We start from the raw sequence: 20,523 nt of genomic DNA on the forward strand, positions 1-20,523 counted from the left end.
GATAGTACTAGTGATAGTGGAAGTTCTAAGGAATAATATAGTATACTGCGATAGTTTATTAATTGTGATAAAAGCGCGTGATATCGCCTTGACGTTGAAGCGCTGGTGGGGCGCGACCGATTCGCTTGGGCAACCGATTCGCTTGTGAACCACGTTATCCAAAATATCTTGCGAGTCAAAGGTCGAGCTGTATGATGGGGCAGGTAATGGCATGTTCTCGAAATCGATGAAGGCCATAATCATAGTACTTCATTATTGGTGCGGGCAGGCAAAATAAATGAGCTAAACGATGGCAGAGAAAAAAAGAAGTGAAAAATATGCTCGAAGAAAGAACCGGCTTCCCGAGTTAATGATTAGGAATCTGGCACTGTAAGTCGGAAACCGACCACCTTTGTATGCATGATTAGGATCAAAACGCACCAAGCTTACGGCTGAACACAACATCGTGACGTGGCAAAGACAGAGTTGTTTGGTTGCGATTGCTCAACGGTGTTTTGAGTTTTTTCCATGTCTGCACGAGACTCGGCCTTTGTGGCGGGGTGGTGGTGAAGAGATGTGGGAGCTGACAGTTTAGAAAGTCTAACTTCGGTCGTAAATGATTGGCCCACCGGTGTCGACCACGGCTGCAGAGTGTAGGGTTCCGTCCCATTGGCTTTTTGACCACAATGTTGCGCTCGCATGGTAACTGCATCGACAAATCAGTTAGTTGCTCGCTTTTCACAATTCAGCAGAGCTACAGGGGACAAACTGTGCATCATGCAAGTTGTCGAAATTACATTTGCGGGTATCATAGCATAACTCCTCAACGCCTAGGAAACGTACAGAAGATGCGGTCATGATTTGCAAGCCTGATTAAGCTTTTGCTTTGCCCTTTCCCGTGCCAGCAGGCCTTCCTCGCTTCTTTCCTGCAGCAGCTGGTTGTGCGCGAGCAACTGGTTGTCCGTCTGCTCGTCTCCCTTCAGCAGCCCTGATTTCTTCTAGCTCCTTCTCCAGCATGGCTTGCAACTGCTCATTGCGTCTACCGAGGAGGAGGACATCGTCTGGGTTTATTGCTTTGCGTCCGGCATGCTTCGAGAACACTTCGAGATCCCGGGCTGTATTTGCTAGGAGTACATTAGCAACTCTTTGATAGATGATTTAGAGGGACCAAGTATCAGAGCATACCAATCTGAGTATATACCAGTTCAGTCAAGGCACCGATGAATTGCGGAGTGGCATTCAGATCGCTTTCCAAAGACTTGTCGTCAACAAATTGGCCGATTGCGTACCAGAGAGCGGACTTGAGCCGCTACAAGCTTGTTAATACATGAATTGCGTATAGATGTATCGGGCTATCTCTGACCTCCTCGCGCTCTGCTGCGGCATCGTTGGACGCCATCTGCTGCAAATGTGGGTGTGGAGCCGTCGCGATACTCTGGCAATACGACGGGCAGACGCGACGCGTCCATCGTTCTGGTGGGGCCTGGGTGGCAGAAACCATGTCACCGCCCATGGTTGCCATCTGGTCCACGTTTTGAGTGATTTATCGCGCGCAACTTGTCCATTGATCAAATTTCTCTCTACCTGAAATCCTCACGCCTTTCAGCCATCTTCTCAACCCATCTATTCGTCTGCGCCTGCATCAGCCCACAGTACAGCGACCAGCAACAAGCCTTTTTTTTTCGCAAAGCATAATCCAGCGCACACGTCGCTCCTAAACACATCTCCAAATACACCAACCATGGACTACATACTCGACAATGTCGGCGAATGGAAGAACAGGCTTGTAAACAACTCAATCAAATCGTTTGAGGAAATGACTGCCCAGCGCTGGGTTCGCATCATCGCCATCGTAGGAGGATACCTCCTTATTCGACCATATCTGCTCAATGCAGCCGCCAAGAAGCAGAAGCAACAACTGGATAGAGAGGCTGAGGAACTAGGCTTGGGAAAAAGTGATGCGCCAGACGCGAACGACTTCCGTGGCAAAGGCGTCAAAGTGGCAAAGGGCGAGGTGAAGAAGAAGGAGTAAGATTCAAATGCAGGGAAACAGAACGGATATCATGATAGAGGATGGTAATAATCGGAGATTCTGGGAGGGAAACTTGCATGGCTATACCGTGCAACATATGGCGTTCTATGTCTTATGGTTGGGGAATACACAAAATCTTTGAGCCGGGCCTGAAAGCATGATTGGATTGGAAAATATGATGCTTTGCGGAGACATTTTGTTGCTCGTTCTGTCGCATCTACATGGCTTTACGACATATATAATCATACTCTAGGAAACGAGATGCAGCAACGAAATGGCGGTCCAAAATTATTTCGCAGTCGTACCCGATTGCCTTCGCACTACGGCTTCATCCAAGCTATCTATTTTGATTCACCAAACGGTTCCCTTCTAACGATCGTTCAATCACGACCAGTGTTCAATGATAGCAACACACTTCCAGCTACAAGGCAATTCAATCGGGATAGACACGGTCAGCCGATCGAGTTGTTGTCGAGACATTGGTTTGAATGAACCGTTTGTGACCTCGGAATTGCGTTTGTAGTCTAGCACGTCTTTATATCGCCAGCGTGTAGCACGTACAAAAAAATCCTGTTGGCCACCAACGCTTTCACTGTGACTTCATTCACAGAATATCCCTCACGTTTCCCAAACATACCGTAACATTCACATTAAAACCACCTAATATATCTTTTTTGAACTACACCAAGGATATCCAATGCCCGACGACGACCAATTTCGCAAGACCGTGCAAAGAGCAGTCGAAGACATCATTTCTAAGCGTCACGACAAAAGTACATCCCAGATCGTTATTGAAGCTGTGATTGAGGGTATGAAGCTGTATCGCAGTTACAAGAAGGAAGAGGAGGAGGAAAGGCGAAAAGGCGAACAGAAGAAGCAAAGGGGACGCAGGAAGAGATACAGTATGGGTAACAGCCCGAGAGATAGAAAACATCAACACCACAGCCATGCGCCCTATGAGCGAACTGATGGGTTAAGAGAGAGACATCAGCGTCAACATCGCAACCGATCGCGCAGCAGAGACCATGAACAACATCGTGATAGCTCACACAGTAGGTATCAGTATAGTTCCAACGAGGAGCATTACATAGGCAGGAAAAGAGATCGCTCAGCAAGTGGCGCAAGTAGGTATCAAGCGCCATGGCAGGAACTAAAAAAGAGCAGTGCCCAAACACCCCATGCCCAACATCGTGACAAAATGGAGGCCTCGAGATCTCACCATCAGTCTCGAGCCGAACAAAGCCACCCAGGCGCTCTAGCAGGAAGAGTCGGTGCATCTTACTCTCCAACACGTCAGCAGAGAGGACCCGATGGCACGCCATTTGGCAACCTGCCCAAGTACAAATCCAAACCAGGCATAACCTTTGGACTTGGCAATCATTTCATAAACACGTACAAGCATATCAAGGCCGAGCACGATGCTGGATATAGACCTAAAGGGTTCATCGAGAAAGCGTTGGATGAAGTAAGGAAGAAGAAGCTAGATATAAAGACAAGGGAAAAAGAAATGAACCATGGTTGGAATAGAGAAGGGACCTTGAGGAATGGCAAAGTTCGGAAGAAGCAGCTCGAGATTGATGAACGGGATAAACGGCGGATTGAGGTCTATGAATGGAAGCCTAAGGCTACTGAAACTGAGTCACAGGGGCACCATCACCAAAACCAAAAGGGCCGTGGGCGGATGGGTCAAGAGGGTGGGCAGAAATGGAGAGTTGTTGGCCGGAAGAGTAGTCAGGACGCGCCAGTTCCTGTAATACGTGTCCAATCTGCATCACCTGTTGCAAGTTCTGAACGAATAATTCCTCCTGGTTATGAAACAAGGCCATTGTCAAAACCCTCAGGGCCTCAAAAGTCTCAGGTTAGGAGTAAGAAGGAGATGTCTCAATCTGGAGCAACATCGCGCGATCATCGACGCAGTCAAGAAGCTCCGATTCCGGGAGATCACGATTACAAAGACAATCATCATGAATACAGACCGATGTACCCTCAATCAATTATCTTTGATGCTCCCCAACGCCATGGCATAGCTTCCTCTCTCGTGGGCAATCAATCGTCAATAGAGCCGGAAAACGCCTTCAGAGCCTCGTCTCCCATCATGTCACATGGACCTCCGCCTCCCCCTCCGCCACCCGTATTGAGAGGGACCAGCAATGGAAGAGCAGTTCTACTCGACTCAACCCAAGGTGAAACCGAGCAGCTCAGAATAGCTTTCCCAAACAAAAAAGACAAGTCGGCAAGCTCCAGTGCAGGAGGAGTTTTATACGACCAAACAGAGCACAGCCAGGAGGTCGAAGAGCGAGAACGTGCTCAAGCTGAAGGATCAAATGAAGGACGAGACGCTCAGCCAGAACCGAACAGAGCGTTCCGTCAAGACCTCTTGGATGCACTCCAGAGACGGAGTACTACAGGACCAGGTACTATCACCCATGGGTTGACGGCAATGAGGGAATGTTCTGATTAATAACAACCCAACAGCAGACTCTGGTGTATTGGTAATTACAGGTGTATCCCACAAGCAACAGGAAGAAAGTACATCCCTGTATGTATAGTTGAGATGTGTGGGCTCACTGGGGTGACAGACGAGGCAGTGCAGCTTTTCAAACCAGAAAATGGAGAGGAACTATTTTCTACACTAGCAGCACATGTTGCGCAGCCTGGTTGGAGCTTTGACGGAGTAGGGACAGCAGATTGACGGGCCAGAAAGAGATGCGGCAGGATTGGGGTGGGGCGAGTATGTCGGTGGTGATGGTGAAAGGGGGCATAAACAGGTGGACTATGCGCAGGCGGGTCCATGCTCCATGATTTCGCGCGGCTAAGCTCTGGACCGCGCGAAGTGACGCCGGGTCGTGTATCCGCCCTTCATCCCTATTCCTCTGCTTGTAAGCTTTCAGTACAGGTGTTAGCATCACTAGACTTTTGACCTTTTTTTTTCTGCCGCTCTTTAGCTTTTGGTGTCAACATCGTTCTGTGACGCGCAATCGCATCTCCCCCACATTGATCATTGACCGTTGTCGGACCCTGTGCCATCAGACCAACCGCAAGCCAGCCCGCGCCCGCCCGCCCCCAAACGGCTTACCCAGTCTAACCACCACACATCCGCTCTATCTCTCTTTTCCTCTACCTGTCCTCCCCGCATACACAAGGCACAATGCGCGTCTCATCAGGCATCCTTCTCGCCCTCCCGGCGCTTGCTGTCGCCGAGGAGCAGCAGATCCCTATCCTCGACAAGGTCAAGGGCTTCTTCAACAAGGCGTCTGCTGCCGTGTCCTCTACTATCTCGGCCTCAATGCCATCGGCGCCAGTCGAGGCAGCAGCCAGCGAGGCAGCGGCCAAGGTGGTCGAGGTGATCCAGCACCCGTTGACTCTGGAGAACTGGAAAGACGTCTTGACAGTCGACCCGACCGCCAGCCCGCCCACCACCCAGGACTGGCTTGTCTTCACCACAGGTGGCAACAACACATGCTTCGGCCTTTGCGGAAACGCCACCAAGGCCTGGAATGTACGTACACTACAATATGCTGCTTCTAGAAATGCGACACTAATAAACCTTCCAGGCCTCTACCCCCTTCATCGCCGCCATGCCCAACGCGCCCAAGCTCGCGTACCTGGATTGCGAAACCGAGGGCGTTCTGTGCAACTCGTGGTCCATTCATGCGCCATCGCTGTACTACTTCCAGATCCCCAAGCCGCTCCCCGACCAGTCGGCGCCTGTCCCTGTCGCTCGCTACCAGGCATTGAACCGCACTACCACCACCGCGGAGACGATCAAGAAGCTCATTGTCGACAACGAGATCGCTGAGATTGAGCCTTACTGGGGTCACTTCCACCCCTTCAATGGCACCATGCAGCAGTACAACCTCGCTGTTCCCTATGGCTACTTCACCTATGGTTTCTCCAAGATGCCTTCATGGTTGCCCATGATCATCATCTCGTTTGTCAGCAGGTCTTTCATGTAAGTCATTGCCTAGTACAGTCGCAGCGCGCATAACGCTAACACTCTTGTAGGGGCAATCGCATGGCCGGACCCACCCCCGCCCAACGAGCACCACGGTAAACGGATAACCCCCCATGTCCCTGTTGGCTTTTACCCTCGACAAAGGGCGATCCTAAGCCTTGTTTGCAACCCCACCCAATACCCCTTGGGGTCGATACGATATCCATATACCTATCTTGTAATTGGATCTCCTCCTAGAACGAATGACATGTGTCTCTAAAAGGACATGTTGAGAATGTTGGTGTTATAAAAAGAGGTGTATAGGAGACACTGCAGCGGTGTTGAAGAAAGAATATGCAGTAATAAAGCAAAATTTCATGTGCGATTCACTACCATATCACAAACTGTGTTCCGAGACATGTGCTGGTTGACGACTATATTTCATGCATGGCAGTTGACTGATATTAAAAAGTAGAACATTAGTACTTCCAATCTCTCTCTAACCATCACATTCTCTTCAAGAAATCTTAGATGAAGAAGAAAAAGGTAAATTGCCATGCATTTCGTGACGCGATGCTCGAGGTAAAAGAAGCGCAACACGATGTACCATCGCAGTTATGAACAAGGGGAATCAACAAGCCTATTTACAACACGCTCACATGCATCAGATATAACCCAAAAGAAAAAAGGAAAAAAAAAAGAACAAATCCGTCTTCCGCCTTTCAGTCCACATGTCGTCAAGTCCGCTGTACACTGCTCACAATTGTAGGTCCATCATCCTTCTTCCTCACCCACTTGTCCTCTTCGGCCTTCCGCTTGGAGTTCCGATCATTGCCTTGACCACGACCTCCTCTTCCGCGCCACGGTGCGCCACCACCACCTCCACCATTTCCGCCGTTACCACCACCGCCGCCGCCACCGCCAGCCCCTCCACGTTTCGGCCTTCCATCCTGTCCGCCACGGCCACGGCCAACCTGGAATTGTATGCGCGTAAGCGGGTGCTCGACCCAATCGACGCCCTTAAGCCCCAGATTGTTCTTTTCCCAATCACTCAATTTCCACGCCTGGTACAGCCCCATTAAGCGCTGCTGATCGATTTCCTCTTTGCCGGGTCCAAGCGAGCGCGTGAGCTTGAGGCCGCGCAGTTCAGGGACCCAGGCTTTAATGTACTCGCCGTGCTTGTCGTAGTCGAGGGCTTGCTTGACGGGGTTGAAGATGCGGCCCTGGCGGGGATCATTACCCACGCCTGCTACGTATTGCCAGTTTCCCCAGTTGCTAGCTGGGTCGTAGTCGACGAGGAAGCATTCGTACCATTCTGCGCCTACGCGCCAGTCGATGTTCAGATGGGATGAGAGGAAGGAAGCGACGTTTTGGCGGGCGCGGTTCGATGTGTAGCCTGTGACAAAGAGCTCGCGGTTCGAGGCGTCGATGAGGCCGACGCCTGTTCGTCCGGAGCGGAATCGCTCAAAAACTTCAGCTGTCTTTGCTGGATCATCGCCTGGGCCCTTTGACCATTTCAGGTTTTTCCATTTGTTGTCGCATTCTTTTTGGTCGATAGTCTGGATGCCGTAGAGGCTGAACATTTTGTACCCAAACTTTCGCATGCAAAGACGCATATAGTCTCGCCATAATAATTCAAACCGAACTGCTGCGGTGCCTTCGTTTTCGCCTTTGCCGTAGCCTGGTACTTTTTCTCCGGGTCCTCGTCCCTCTTCAAAGTCAAACATAGCCCAGTGAACTTGACGAGCCGTGATATGGCCTTGTGCAAGGTAAGCCGAGATTTTAGTGCTGAAGTCGAGACCAAGCATGCCATTGCGTGTAGCTTTGTAGGAACTCATTGCTCCTGTTCTGACTAAATGTTCTATCCGGTCCAGGCCGTTTGTTTCGCCGCCGGAAAAGGGATGTGCTGATTGAGCGTCGGTCGGCCATACTGGTGGCAATTTCAGAGTGTACGTTGGGTCTTTTAGTAATGGGGTAAGTAGAGCATCTTTTAGTCCTTCCAAAGTCGAGGGTATAGTAAACGGCGATTTTTGCGGCGGTATCCTGGACGGTAGCGGGGGAAGTTGTGCGGGGGTGGGTACGGTGTTTCGGGGTCGGTCGCGTAGCGGTTCTAGGCCCTTTCGATATGTGGTGTAGACATTGGGCAGTTTGGAGATGTCTTCGTAATATGGTAGATCCCGGCTATTTTCAGGTTAGAAAAAGGATTACTCCGACTTGACGTCATTCTAAAGATTTGGTTTGCTTACTCGTCCACATAGTACTTCTCGTCGACCCAAACCTTGAAATCTACACCACGCTGTTCTGTGATCTTTTTCAAACCGGCCACGTCATTCTTCTCTTCAGTAGCATCATCGTCTGTAATCCAAACCCCGCTGATTACACCCTCATTTTCGTCCTTGTCGTACCAATCCATTATGTCGGAGACCACCTCGGGAATTTTTCCGACACGCATTTCTAGGCCTGAGCCACAATTTAACCCCGCAAGCTTATCTTTGAGATTCCACACGCCATCGGCGATGAATTTTGCGCGGTGAGGGCCTGTCCGCCACACACGCGCCTCCCTACTGCGTGCCTCAGGGTATGGACATTTATCGGACGGCGACGAGAGAAAGCCTGAGACTTCGATCTGGTTGGCGGGGAATACGAAAACGGGTAAAAGGTGGGTGAAATGTGTGCGGCCGTGTTCCGAAGTCAGCGAATCATCGCGATGCCGCCGATCGGAGCTTGAAGAAGATTTTGAACTCGGTCGGCTGGTCTGGAGGGATGCAGCGTAGAACACGGGGTTATCTGAGAGGCGTACATCGCGGCGCAGTATGTACAAGAGGATGCGAGGGACTCTGGGAGTCATAATCGGGGCTTCTTCGCTGTAGGCACTGAATGTGCGTGTCGAGCAGAATGAGCAGAGGAATAGATCGCAGGTGTTGCACGGCGGCCAGGAACAGCTACGTCGTAACATCAAGGGTTACGATGCATGCAGAGTCCAGGAGTAGCAGGAGTTTAGCAAAAACATTCCAAAGCCAGTAGGCAGAAGAAAAAAGATGGATAGAGTTGTGTAGCTTCAGAGCCAGCGGGACGTCATGATCCTATGATGGTGACAATGGAGCTTCACATCGAAATTTCGGGGGCACGAGGTGACTGGAGCACTAGAGGGAGCCCTAAATGTCATCTGTCAACCATGTTAGGACAGGACCCCACTGCAAGGGGTGCAGATGGTCGAAACTGAGGAGATCCGGTTCGAGATTGGTGATGCTTGCTGCAGCATCGCTGGCCGGGGTTATGACGTGAGGGCCGAGCTAGCGCGCCGCCACACTTCGCCAGGCCTTGGGCACGCCTGCTGCAGGGACGCATATCGAGCGACTTGGGACGGGCCGAGCGTTCGTGGGCACCCGTGGATGGCAGCGATGGGCGTGCTACAATGAAGCAGCAGAGCGATCGCGAGACATTGTTGTGGCTACGCCATGCCCCCTCCAGTAAGGCGGCATGAAAAGCTGATAGATGACTCGGTGCCCGGATGCACCGCAGCAGGGGCCGCCAATCGTCCTGCATCTTCCCTCCTTTGATCTGATCTCGATATACGTCGATTCAGAGCGGCAATCGTGTGCAAGGTACCACCGCCTACACGTGGAACTAGCCACATGCGATGCTCGACATGACATCTGCCTCTCTTCCAAGCTTGCCACGCATCGCCCTTCATTTCAGTCTTTCCCCCCTCGCCATAGTTAATGCCTGTATAATGCCGTCGTTCTGTTCTGCCATGCTTGACGTGGTGCACAACGCTGTCCACTTGTAAGCAAGGTAACAAGGGGGTGGTGGCCACAATCAGCACGCTGCCCGTATCTGTACTGCCCTTCTGTGAGCCGTTACACTCGTTGGGGCCAGCCCAGCTACCGAGATAACAGTTTTTTGTATGCATGCGAGCCGTCCAAGGGACTATAGCACTACGGCTAGCACACGTTGGAAGACTTCTGGAAAGAGCACGTGGGGCTCAGCGATACTGCTAGTCACACGACCTACTAGAGAGAGAGAGAGAGAGAGAGAGAGAGAAAGAGACGCCAGCATGTCTGATTGCTTAGTGGCCAAGTCCTTGCTCCTACGGGTGAGTATCGGAACTCAAATCGAAGACATCATTTCACAAAGTTTGCACTACTTTGTTTTGTTTTTTCACAACGTACATACCTTGATATCCGCCCCTAGTCCACCTTGTGAGATAAGGTGTATCTGCATGTATACCGAAAAAAAAACTTTGTATGGACTGTTCATCAACGTCAGTCCGCATGTAACCGTATCACTTGCAGACTCGGCATGGGATGAGCTAAGAAGAAAAAAGGTTCAGCTTTTTACAAATGTGACTTGGTTTCCCCGCACCGCTTTGGGCATCAATAATGAGCATGTGCTATAGCACTAAAGGAACAAAGTTCAGGAAGCTGTATAAATATTCCGGAAAATGGACGGCGGTGAAGCCCTTGATACTTCTAAATTCGGATTCAAATTATTTTGATCTACGTTGCCTATCCCCTCTCAAAGAAGAAGAACCCCTCAGTGACCTTCATATGTAACACAGCAAATGTTGTCAACCCAATGGGCTTGCAGCCGTGTCGTAGATCATGACACCATATCCCACTAATGAGCGGGATGCACAACATCTTGGAAACCCTGCTCGTGCTCGCCACTAACACACCGTTCGGTAGACGCCATGTTTTGTCGGCCGCTGAGCCTTGTGCTTGTGCTCCTTCCTCAGGCCTTTGCTAGCATGCTGCTTCTCGACGCTAGGATTGGCGCCTGGTTGGAACGCCGCAAGGTCGATGGCATCCGTCTTCATAAGCATTTCCGTCACGCCGCAGATGTCAGTCACAAGCCTGTCGATCATGTCGATCGAGAGAGACTCTCTGACTACTACTCTTAGAATCTCAGTCTTCTCCTCTTTGGGAGGTAGCGGGTAGTCTGTCATTCATAGATAAGCACAATTCTCTGCAACACACAGTCAAAGCCGTGGGCGTCCTTACTGGGAATAATGTATTGCTTGGCACGGAGCAGATTGCTAACGGCTTCTTGCTTGACATGCGGGAATTCTTTGTGGAAGTCATCGGTGAGGGTAAAGGCTACGACGGGTAGACCGGGGTTGTAAGCTTCGCTCGTAGCGCCTTCTTCGTACTGCTCCTTGCCCCTTTCGTACTTGAAGTCACCCTTTTTGCGGTGAATGTCGCTGACACACCTATACCAGCCCTGCGGTATGACATCAGCGGTTGTCTCAAGTTTTTTTTTATAAGGGGAGTATTCTTACCGTGTGTTCCAGCGCCCTGCTCAATAGGCGGGCATTGGCCAAGGTGTTCTCCATAATGCTGCGGTATCCCGAGAAACCCAGATGAATCAGGTTGTAGTATTGTGCAATAATCTGCGCGCCCGGTCGTGAGAAGTTCAATGTGTACGACTCCTCAGTTCCACCCAGGTAGTGGAGTTCAAAGATTAAATGCTTTGGTAGGTAGCTCTCATCTCGCCATATGATCCATCCAACACCGGCATACACAAGTCCAAATTTATGTCCACTGGTGTTGATCGACTTCACCCGCGGCAACTCGAAATTCCATTTCCTGCCTGCTTTTGCATGGGTAAAGGGGGCAATGAAGCCACCTGATGCCGCATCGACGTGAATTGGAATGTCGACTCCAGTCTTCTTCTCGAATTCGTCCAAGATTTCCGAAATCTCTTCAACAGGCTCATAATGTCCGGTGTAGGTGGAGCCGAGGATGACAAAAACTCCGATAGTGTTCTCGTCGATATTCTCCTTGACTAGCTTGGGATCTAGGCGGTAGGATGAATCCTCGCTTACGGGGAGAATACGGGCCTCGACTTCAAAGTACCTGGCAAACTTCTCCAATGCTACCTGAGCATTGGCACCCATGATGATGTTCGGCTTCGAAGTGTCCTTGCCCTCGGCTATTCTCTTTTCCTGCCAGCGACGCTTCATAGCGAGCCCACCAAGGTGAATGGCCTCACTAGAGCCAGTGGTGGCGGATCCAATGGCCTTTTCGCCCTTTTGCACACCCCACATGTGGGCAATAATGGAAACGCAACGAGCATGCATGTCCATCATGGCTGGGTACTCATCAGCATCCGACAGATTCTTTGATATGTTTTCAATCATGAGCTGCTCGCCCTCCCTCTCCATGTAGGTGCCGACGAATGAAGCAAGGTTAAGGCTAGGTCGTCCATCTAGGTCAAGCTCATCTTTGAGTAACTGGTGAACAACATCTGCAGGGGCACCATCTTGTGGAATTTTGAACTTGGACAGCTCGGTACCAGCAGCATATCGACTGGAGTAAGGGGTGATGTGCGAAGTTGCTCGGTTTTCGGAATGACGTCCACCAGCCTTGTGCATAGGATGGTCTTTGAGCGTTGTCAAGAGCTCTTCCGTGTCAACGTGTCTTGCTAGTCCGGCCATTGTGAGAGGGTTTAAAGTTGGAAGTAGAGCCGTAGTGCTTCAGGTTGGTTGCAATGCCTGTATCCGTGCGACATAGGCATGGTAATTATATAAAAACTACAGGCAGTAGTAGTACATGCAATTGTAGTGTGTAGACATGACGACACGTTGTATCCGCTCTTGCCCGCATGGTCACGCCAATAACATTAGGGAATAGACAGCCCGTTGGAGTTTGAAAGCTTGACAAAAGCTTGTTTTGGCATTCCACGGAGGGTGACAAATGACCTCACAGCCAATCACATCCTTAGTTCCGAGACCCACTGTGGGTAGATTTTGTTAGTAACGTCGACCAAAACTGTGGTCAGCGTTATTTTGGGCATATGGGCAAGCCTAGAGCTGTAGATTTGAGTGCCCTCGCCTCGTAAAAATTGACGCACAGTGACGAAGGCGTCTGAGTAAAGGGAGTAAAAACAACGTCACCACTAGATTTACATCTGTGTTTGTGTATGGAGAAAGCATCCACAAAGCTTGGCAGTGGTTGCTGCTTGCGTACGTCTAAAGTAGTGTACGGTTGGCAGATGGGTGACATTTGACAGGAGCGTGAGCCATTGATTGAAGAACTGGTCGTCCTCGTTGTTTGTGGGTGACATGAGCTTGTAAGTACGTACGTATATGTACGTAGTATGCGTGCGTGGCTCTAATTCAATAGTTTTCGTGTGGAGATGATGGCAGGCTTTTGTGCGGGGAACCAATCGGATGGCGAGCTGCGTATGTGCATGCATCGAGTACGTATCTGAGTGGGGTGCCAGGCGATGCTGCAGCCAAGGGCGCGCTTTCACGTGATCTTTCCTATCGTCCATTCCTTCACTCTGAGGTCCAATGCAGCGTGGCTCACAACGAAAGTGTTCTTGAACTCTCAACAACGATAAATGTGTAGGTTAGCAGCTGCTACAGCTTCAACTGAGCCTCAATGTATCGAGTGGTGGGCGTGGGAGATGTTGGAGATTGATGATTGGTGACGTCACGTCAGTGCCTGGGCATATTATCTCATCCGCCGAGAACCGCGGGGAAGCATCGACTGACGCGTCCTTTGTTGCGGCCTGGAACGACTGCGTACACTACATTTGACTTTCCTCACCGCGTGTCAGCCGGGAACTTTGTTTTTTTGTTGACATCTTATCTTCAACTCAAGCATTCCCCATCATTTGCTGCTCTTCCTTTGCCTTAACGTTCAACTCTAGACTGCTTGCTTTCGTCCGACTCGTGGGGTTGCCACGCACCAACCAGTCGGCCGAATATCTCAGCGCCATTGCTACGCAGTGGTGGTGTAATCGACTTGTCGTGCTCTTTAGCTCCATCAGGGCACTACTTGTAACCCTCCATCTGTCTGTCCCTCCTGCCTGTCTTCTGAATTACCCTTCAATTACCAGGCCAACATGCGCTTCTCACGAGTTGTGCCACTTCTGCCCTTGGCGACCGCTTTGGTCATTACCGAACCCGAAGTCTTCTCCAAGATTGAAAAGTCGGGACGGCGGCTCGTTGACAATGCTCAAACTATCCTTGATGATGCACTCAGCAAGGTCAAGGATGGAGCAAACGATGCATATAGCAAGTTCCACCATATTGGCTACGATGTCGAGGCATGGCTAGAGGGCGAGGATTTTGACGACAGCGTCATCGACCTTGATCACCCCCATGGCCCTCACCATGGCAAACCCGACCATCCGCCACACCACGGCAACCCTCACCACCCACTGCACCACGAGAAGCCAAACCGAACCGTTTACGAGCTCATCAACGAGAGCAAGTACACTACAAAGCTAGCTAAGCTGATCAACGAGTTTGATGATGTCGTCGAGTTGTTGAATGGCACTGCAGCCAACTATACCATTTTTGCCCCGACGGATGAGGCTTTTGAGAAGATCCCCAAGAATCACCCAAAACCATCAAAGGAGTTCTTGAAGGAAGCTCTCTTGTACCACGTCACTGACAGCTTGTACCCTGCTGGTCGTGTTCTCCACAGCTTCACCATCCCTACTCTATACACAACCAGCAAGAACCTCGGTCACGCTCAGCGTCTAACTCCCCGAGTCACATTCAAGGGCCCCACAATCAACTACTACAGCCGCCTTGTAGCTGTAAACATCTTTGGAACCAACGGCGTTGTTCACGGCGTCGACCACATCCTTGTGCCTCCTCCCAATGTTGCCACCATCATCGATCTGCTCCCTGGCTCCTTCAGCACCCTGGAGCTTGCTCTCACCAAGACTGGTATCTATAACTGGCTCAACACGACCCAGTACGAGCACAACGGTGGCACCTTTTTCGCCCCAAGCAACTACGCTTTCAAGAAGCTCGGTCCTAGAGCCAATGCCTTTCTTTTCTCAAAGTATGGCGAGAAGTATCTCAAGGCTCTCCTAGAGTACCACTTGGTCGTTGACGAGACCCTTTACACGGATGCCTTTTTCGATGGATCCGACGACGATGATGATGACGACGAGTCTGCTAAAGACCGCCCAGATTACTACCACTACGATCTCCCCACCGTGCTGGATGACAAGTACCTTGCTGTCGATGTTACGCGCTACGGACCTTTTGCCGAGATCCGAATCAATGGTTTCTCGCGCGTCACTATCCATGATGGTATTGCTAGTGACGGTGTCATCCAAGTCGTTTCTGATGTTCTCATTCCACCCAAGAACGCTGGTGGCGAGCAAGTCTTCTGGGATGGCGAGGAGCTTGATGTCGAGGATCTCAAGGAGCGTCTTGAGCCTTTTGTTGACAACATGGAGTTGTAGAGTCGCACATACCCCACCAACCACCATGCATCTCGTGTTGAAGTGAAGAACGGATTATGTAGCCACTGTGGCATTGGACAATCTTTAAAAAAACATTTTCACTTTTACATAGCCTTGTCTTCAAACTGAAGCAGGTACCCTCACACTAGTACGTGTATGATCTTAGGTAGCTCAATGAATAAGAACAGATTCAATATAGGAGTTACGTTGGTTTACGTGAATACCATGCTCTCTCGATCGATTGGTGAAATCAGAAAACCTCGGCCAAGCGGGCTGCTAGCCTTCCAACACGAGCAACCTTTACTATGAAATTTTAGCATGGTGGTATGAGTTTGAGAAGAAAGTTCGGAAAATCAGTCCACGTCATACTAACTGTCGTATAGCGCCTGTGGAGGAGAATAGCTTCTGGTGACAATAGCTCAGGTAATCTTTGTATTGATTACTGCTCCATGCAAGATAGAGCAGCCGAAGTATGTATATGGTGAGCTTACGGGGCTAGGCTCAGCGCAGACTAGTGCAGAGCAAATGAAATGTACCGAAACGAGCTCGGTAAACAGTATTCTCCTGCGCTACAGCATCTAATTGAGATACACGTCTCCACCATACCCCTAAGCCTTACGCCAAACCAGCGCGAAAAACGAACTGAAGTTGCCAAGGTCTACACTCAGGAAAAGTCTTCGCCGCCCTCCTCAATTGTGTTCTTGATCCGCAGCAGAAGCGTAGTCTTCCACTTATCCAGCTTGCTCAGCTGATCAAATTGAAATAGCTACATCACATTAGCACTTCTTTTCCCACCTCCTTCTCAAACACAGTGATCACATACCTTGTCAGCAAACATCTCCTGATCGCCATCCTGCACCGCTGCCGTAAGATCAACCAGCAGCGCATACTCCCTCTGCTGCTGAAAGCTAGGATCAATCTCTCTGTACTTCTCAAGCGCGGTATTAACGCCGACTTGGTCACCTGTGCATAGCTGGCAGATACCAGCCTTGAGAAGGTATTCCTTGACGGACCAGCGCATGAGGTTGTTGGCGATGGATGCCTTTGCCACCTTTTCATAGAGCTCAATGGCCTTGTAGTAGTCTTTGCCCTCTAGGGCAATGAGGTCGGCTGTCTTGAGCCAGAGCTTGTTTGCAAGTGCCTGCGAGTGAGGGTTAGTCATGGCCAAAAAATTAGAGGATGCTTGGGTAATAATTACTTCAGCGTTGTCCTAGGTCTATGTTAGCGTTCATGTTTTTACAAAGCGTTGAGCGATGGAGTATATAAGTATATGGGGACTTACACTCTCGTACCAACCAGCTGCCTCTTCATAAGCAGCTGCCGCACGCATGTTGTCGCCAAGCTCGACTTCGTAAAGTTCGCCGAGATTCTGCTTGTGAGTAGCTGCGCGGCGGAAGTTGCCTTTGTTGCAGTAGTGTGTAATGGCCTTGTCTAGACACCTTGCCGCCGCCTCTGGGTCATCTTTTCGGTAAGCCTCTGATCGCATTAGCCACGTATACAAATAAAACATTCTCTAGGGACTTTACTGAAGGCATCTGTCAAAGTGTTTGCCTCATCGTCAGGCTCGTTTAGGTGTTGGCGTTGAACTGATGCTGCTTTCTCAAAGGCTTCACCGGCTTCCTTGCCTGGGACCAGTCAGTATCTCAGAGTGAGGCTGAATTGAACAGCTCTTCAATCAATATCTTTGGGAGTTCATTTTCATACCCATCTTTTGCATTCGGAACGCATTTGCTGCGGCGATGAACTGTTCGGCGGCTGCCTCGTCTGTCACGTGCATCAGTGTTGCAACACTCCCGTGTCATCCGCCAGCCCTTACACTTCTCTTGTTTCCCTCCGAAGAAACTGAAGCCACCCGACGCCTTCTGTAGTGATGTCTCTGCCTAGTAAAGCACACGAACATCAGTTATCTGCATGGTGGCTGAGCCTGAGGAGGAGGCCCCACCTGTCGCAGCAATGCCCTGGGATCACCGGCCATGTTTGCTGGGTATGCGATGTTTGGTGTATAGTAGCGGATGTGTGAGAGACCTTTTAGAAGAAGAGGAAATTGTATTGAAACTTGGGTTGGAACAGGTGGCTGCGCTCGCTGTCTTCATGGGCGGCGATGACGACCCACGCTGGGCTGGTCCATGCGAGACCCGCGGGGCACCGCCAATGGCGCGCTAGTGCTTTGCAGGTGCCTCAACCACGACTGAACTTTTGGCGACGACACCGTCCGTGTTTCGTCTGGGCTTCAGCTTTTTTTTCGGGCGCTGATTTCGGGAAACAAAATAAAACTCAACTGGAAAAGTAAAAAAATTGGTTCCTTACAGCGAAGTTCCCTTTTACGGAACTAAAACACACCATGGCAAATCGTCGCGTCTTTGCGGCTGTGAAGCTCTACAAGCCGACACAATGCTTGCAAATACGGTCATTTACGCCTTCAGCCCTACGGCTAGAAAAGGACCCTAAGGAATCCGCGCACCCACGGAAAAACGTCGGCATCCATCCCAGCGAACTCGAGCAGCTTCTCGCAGAGCCCACCTGGTCCGTCGAGTCCCTCCTTCCACCAAAGACCCGTGCTCCCGATGCCCCGCAAGTCACTTCGCAGCAGCTACACCACCTGCTGCGACTGTCAGCTCTCCCGCCCCCGGAGACGCCAGAGCAAGAGAAGAAGATGCTAGATACGCTGGCAGCACAGCTACACTTTGTGGGCAAGATACAAGAAGTGGACACTACTGGCGTGAAGCCTCTCCGGGCTATACGCGACGAGACTGCGGCTGCGGAAGAGGAACAAAAAATTACACTGGAGACGCTCAAGGATGCATTGTCCAAAGAGAAGGTTGTGGGACGTCATCACAAGCGCATACAGCGTGACACTACACCTGTCGATGCGAAGGACGTCGAGGACTGGGATGTGCTAGGTTCAGCCGAACGGAAGTCCGGCAAATACTTCGTTGTCGAAAGCGAACGCCCACAGGAATGAGTCGCTAAGCATTGCCTCTCACCAAGATTGAAATGCATACGCTAGTGCCATGGATTTGCACAGATCTCATACTACAACGAGTAGTCAGATTGGCTAGCTATGCCCAGAACGACGATTTAAACACCAAACGCCTTATAACACTCGCAAAAGCATAGCATCCGGAGAATTCAACAACTCTCCAAGAGAAACAAGACAAAAAAAGAAGATGTGCCCATCCCAAGCCTTCATGATCAAAAGGTTGGACTCGAAACGCTAAGCAGCCAAACTGGAGAACAAGAAGACCAGCTTCAGTATCGAAGCGTAACCAGAAAAAAACATATACTCAATTTCAGACACAGAACGCCTCATCTTCACATGGGCCACAGATCGACTTCCTTGTTGCATGTTTTACAGTACTTCACAATGTGCCCTCTGACACCGCAGTCACAAAAGGGCGCTTCCTTGATATCGGGAAGCTCTGGTGTTGACAGTCGAGTTGAACGAGGTGTTGGCGGAGGTGTTAATTCTTCAGGAAAGTAAAATCGTCTCTTCTCTTCTCCTGACAGTTGCCTTCTTGGCTCCAAGGCCCTCTGTACGATGGCCGGTTTCTGCCTAGCTTTGGATGAATGCTTGGCAGAAGTCACGTGAGGTGTTGAGTAGGATTCCCTCTCCCTGACTTTTGGTGCACTGCAACGCGAAGAGTCGTAAGAGCGGCTTCTGGAGGACGGATTTATGCTGTCCATTGGGTAAAGGACAAAGTCGGTATATGTCTGGGTTGGTGACTCGACCTTTCGGGCACCCCCAGCGCGACGACGAGACTCCGCAATCTGAACCCCTGCTTTATCATGGTACATTGTCTGGCGGTATCTACGGGCCTCTTTCTTATGTGAAGGGATGTTTGATGTGGAAAGAAGTTGCTGCATTGGCAACGACGGCGACGGCATGGTAATCCCTGAGACCAGCGGCCGGTATGTGATATCAGAAAAGAGTTGGAAGTCTTTGCTTAAAGTCTATGAAGGTCCTTGGAACTATACCAAGCCTCAATAAAAGGTGTTGTAGGGAGGGGTTGGTAATGTGATAGTGGGGAGTGAGGAAAGGAGTGATGATGTGGGAGGTGGGCGGTGCAAGATATATGTGTGCAAGATTCTGCCAAGCATTATCCCACCTAGCACGCACCCGGCCTCCCTCCCCCACCACTACCCTTCTAGGCTACTATGTCCTACAGCATTTTTCAAGTTCAGAGCACTCAATAAGCTCATATCTACTGAAATTGTCTCTGAAATATCGATGCAACATGGATTTGAGGAGCACTGGGGGTACTTTTGGGCATTTCCGCATTGGGAATATCGGAGTGCAGTTTCTTATATCGAAGCTGCTACGAAGCACCCAACATGAGGAAAAGTAGAATTTAAAGTCTTTAGGATCAATTAGACGAGTGAGATGGCTCGATGCATCTGGGTTTGGGAATTATCTGTCCTTCGACGTCGTCGTCGTCGTCGCCCGTTGATCTTTCACCCATGTCCTCTGACATGCCGTTTCGGAAAGGAGTGGTCCAATCACCTTTCGACCCTCTTCACCGTATCTATTCACTAAGTGATACTCTGCATGATTTTACTACTCTCTAGGTAGAGTTTTGGTTCGTGGCGTGGTAGCAAATGGGAAGGCCTAGCCGGATCAGTCGCTTTACAACAACATAACGAGTGCAAAGCTTTAATCTAAGGTTAATCTAGCCGCCAAGAGGAGATGCCAACTGCCTCCTGCAATATGAAAAACACAAGCGCACCTAGAGACACTAGTGTACGTACGCGCGTGCAAGTATGACGATTGAGATTCAATCGTCCCTCTAGGTAGTTTTTCTTCGTGGCGTAGTAACATAGGTATAGCAAAATAGACACGGACTTACGTATTCCGGGTCTGCCTCTAATCCAACACAGCACCACCAACAAAGTCCTCCGAAAAAACCGAAATTCACATACTTCTATCCTCTCATCATCATTTTGTAAACCCCCCTCCCCCTTTCCATATCCAAGCACACACCCAAAAAAGAGACATTCGCACCCGTACACGCGCGCGTGCAAAGTATGACTCTTTTGGAGTTCAAATCGGTCCAAGTCCACGTGACTGTCCCCCCCCCCATCTCTCTCTTGACCTTACCCCCTGTCTCGGGTCATCCCGCCACCATCAAAGCTCCCGTGACAACCCCATCATTGATTTATTCTTAGAGAAAAACAAAACATACACAAGTGGGGAACTCGGAAACGGTGCTTGATAAAAAAAACTACCCCAGACTTCAAATACGATGTGATATTTTTATCTAACTATAACGTGGTTCACAAGCGAGTGGCTCACCCAAGCGAGTGGCTCACTCCCCACCAGCGCGCCAACTTTGCAATATCATCACAGCTATTTAACACAGTATAT

The 20,523-nt window shown here is 50.2% G+C and overlaps 13 protein-coding genes across 13 annotated transcripts; 7 read left to right on the forward strand and 6 right to left on the reverse strand.

The window, feature by feature from the left end:
* Positions 1–852: 852 nt before the first annotated feature.
* COCCADRAFT_110698 (uncharacterized protein) lies at positions 853–1,378 on the reverse strand (the record flags this gene model as incomplete). The annotated part of the gene is made up of 3 exons (XM_007719667.1): positions 853–1,103; positions 1,165–1,288; positions 1,343–1,378. The coding sequence occupies 3 exons, from the start codon at positions 1,376–1,378 to the stop codon at positions 853–855; spliced, it is 411 nt and encodes a 136-aa protein (XP_007717857.1).
* Positions 1,379–1,720: 342 nt separating this feature from the next.
* Positions 1,721–1,996, forward strand: COCCADRAFT_58209 (uncharacterized protein; the record flags this gene model as incomplete). The annotated part of the gene is made up of 1 exon (XM_007719668.1): positions 1,721–1,996. A coding segment is annotated over one exon (276 nt), but the record flags the coding sequence as incomplete, so codon positions are not given.
* A 647-nt stretch (positions 1,997–2,643) lies between these two features.
* On the forward strand, positions 2,644–2,814 carry COCCADRAFT_110677 (uncharacterized protein; the record flags this gene model as incomplete). The annotated part of the gene is made up of 1 exon (XM_007719669.1): positions 2,644–2,814. A coding segment is annotated over one exon (171 nt), but the record flags the coding sequence as incomplete, so codon positions are not given.
* Positions 2,815–2,915: 101 nt separating this feature from the next.
* Positions 2,916–4,472, forward strand: COCCADRAFT_41538 (uncharacterized protein; the record flags this gene model as incomplete). The annotated part of the gene is made up of 1 exon (XM_007719670.1): positions 2,916–4,472. One exon carries the CDS (start codon positions 2,916–2,918, stop codon positions 4,470–4,472), a length of 1,557 nt encoding a protein of 518 aa, XP_007717860.1.
* A 687-nt stretch (positions 4,473–5,159) lies between these two features.
* COCCADRAFT_41539 (uncharacterized protein) lies at positions 5,160–6,065 on the forward strand (the record flags this gene model as incomplete). The annotated part of the gene is made up of 3 exons (XM_007719671.1): positions 5,160–5,510; positions 5,566–5,963; positions 6,017–6,065. 3 exons carry the CDS (start codon positions 5,160–5,162, stop codon positions 6,063–6,065), a joined length of 798 nt encoding a protein of 265 aa, XP_007717861.1.
* Positions 6,066–6,682: 617 nt separating this feature from the next.
* On the reverse strand, positions 6,683–8,793 carry COCCADRAFT_110694 (uncharacterized protein; the record flags this gene model as incomplete). The annotated part of the gene is made up of 2 exons (XM_007719672.1): positions 6,683–8,126; positions 8,192–8,793. 2 exons carry the CDS (start codon positions 8,791–8,793, stop codon positions 6,683–6,685), a joined length of 2,046 nt encoding a protein of 681 aa, XP_007717862.1.
* Positions 8,794–9,731: 938 nt separating this feature from the next.
* On the forward strand, positions 9,732–9,881 carry COCCADRAFT_110678 (uncharacterized protein; the record flags this gene model as incomplete). The annotated part of the gene is made up of 1 exon (XM_007719673.1): positions 9,732–9,881. A coding segment is annotated over one exon (150 nt), but the record flags the coding sequence as incomplete, so codon positions are not given.
* A 733-nt stretch (positions 9,882–10,614) lies between these two features.
* COCCADRAFT_9676 (uncharacterized protein) lies at positions 10,615–12,384 on the reverse strand (the record flags this gene model as incomplete). The annotated part of the gene is made up of 3 exons (XM_007719674.1): positions 10,615–10,886; positions 10,949–11,168; positions 11,227–12,384. 3 exons carry the CDS (start codon positions 12,382–12,384, stop codon positions 10,615–10,617), a joined length of 1,650 nt encoding a protein of 549 aa, XP_007717864.1.
* Positions 12,385–12,753: 369 nt separating this feature from the next.
* Positions 12,754–12,918, reverse strand: COCCADRAFT_110688 (uncharacterized protein; the record flags this gene model as incomplete). The annotated part of the gene is made up of 1 exon (XM_007719675.1): positions 12,754–12,918. A coding segment is annotated over one exon (165 nt), but the record flags the coding sequence as incomplete, so codon positions are not given.
* Positions 12,919–13,799: 881 nt separating this feature from the next.
* COCCADRAFT_110682 (uncharacterized protein) lies at positions 13,800–15,161 on the forward strand (the record flags this gene model as incomplete). The annotated part of the gene is made up of 1 exon (XM_007719676.1): positions 13,800–15,161. One exon carries the CDS (start codon positions 13,800–13,802, stop codon positions 15,159–15,161), a length of 1,362 nt encoding a protein of 453 aa, XP_007717866.1.
* A 664-nt stretch (positions 15,162–15,825) lies between these two features.
* Positions 15,826–17,136, reverse strand: COCCADRAFT_9678 (uncharacterized protein; the record flags this gene model as incomplete). The annotated part of the gene is made up of 8 exons (XM_007719677.1): positions 15,826–15,927; positions 15,985–16,302; positions 16,360–16,371; positions 16,444–16,637; positions 16,688–16,786; positions 16,866–16,925; positions 16,978–17,041; positions 17,104–17,136. 8 exons carry the CDS (start codon positions 17,134–17,136, stop codon positions 15,826–15,828), a joined length of 882 nt encoding a protein of 293 aa, XP_007717867.1.
* A 366-nt stretch (positions 17,137–17,502) lies between these two features.
* On the forward strand, positions 17,503–18,123 carry COCCADRAFT_110699 (uncharacterized protein; the record flags this gene model as incomplete). The annotated part of the gene is made up of 1 exon (XM_007719678.1): positions 17,503–18,123. One exon carries the CDS (start codon positions 17,503–17,505, stop codon positions 18,121–18,123), a length of 621 nt encoding a protein of 206 aa, XP_007717868.1.
* Positions 18,124–18,473: 350 nt separating this feature from the next.
* On the reverse strand, positions 18,474–19,025 carry COCCADRAFT_110696 (uncharacterized protein; the record flags this gene model as incomplete). Its single annotated transcript, XM_007719679.1, has 1 exon — positions 18,474–19,025. One exon carries the CDS (start codon positions 19,023–19,025, stop codon positions 18,474–18,476), a length of 552 nt encoding a protein of 183 aa, XP_007717869.1.
* Between the last annotated feature and the right edge of the window lie 1,498 nt (positions 19,026–20,523).

This window comes from Bipolaris zeicola, assembly GCF_000523435.1.
Source record: "Bipolaris zeicola 26-R-13 unplaced genomic scaffold scaffold_335, whole genome shotgun sequence".
NCBI lineage: Eukaryota > Fungi > Ascomycota > Dothideomycetes > Pleosporales > Pleosporaceae > Bipolaris > Bipolaris zeicola.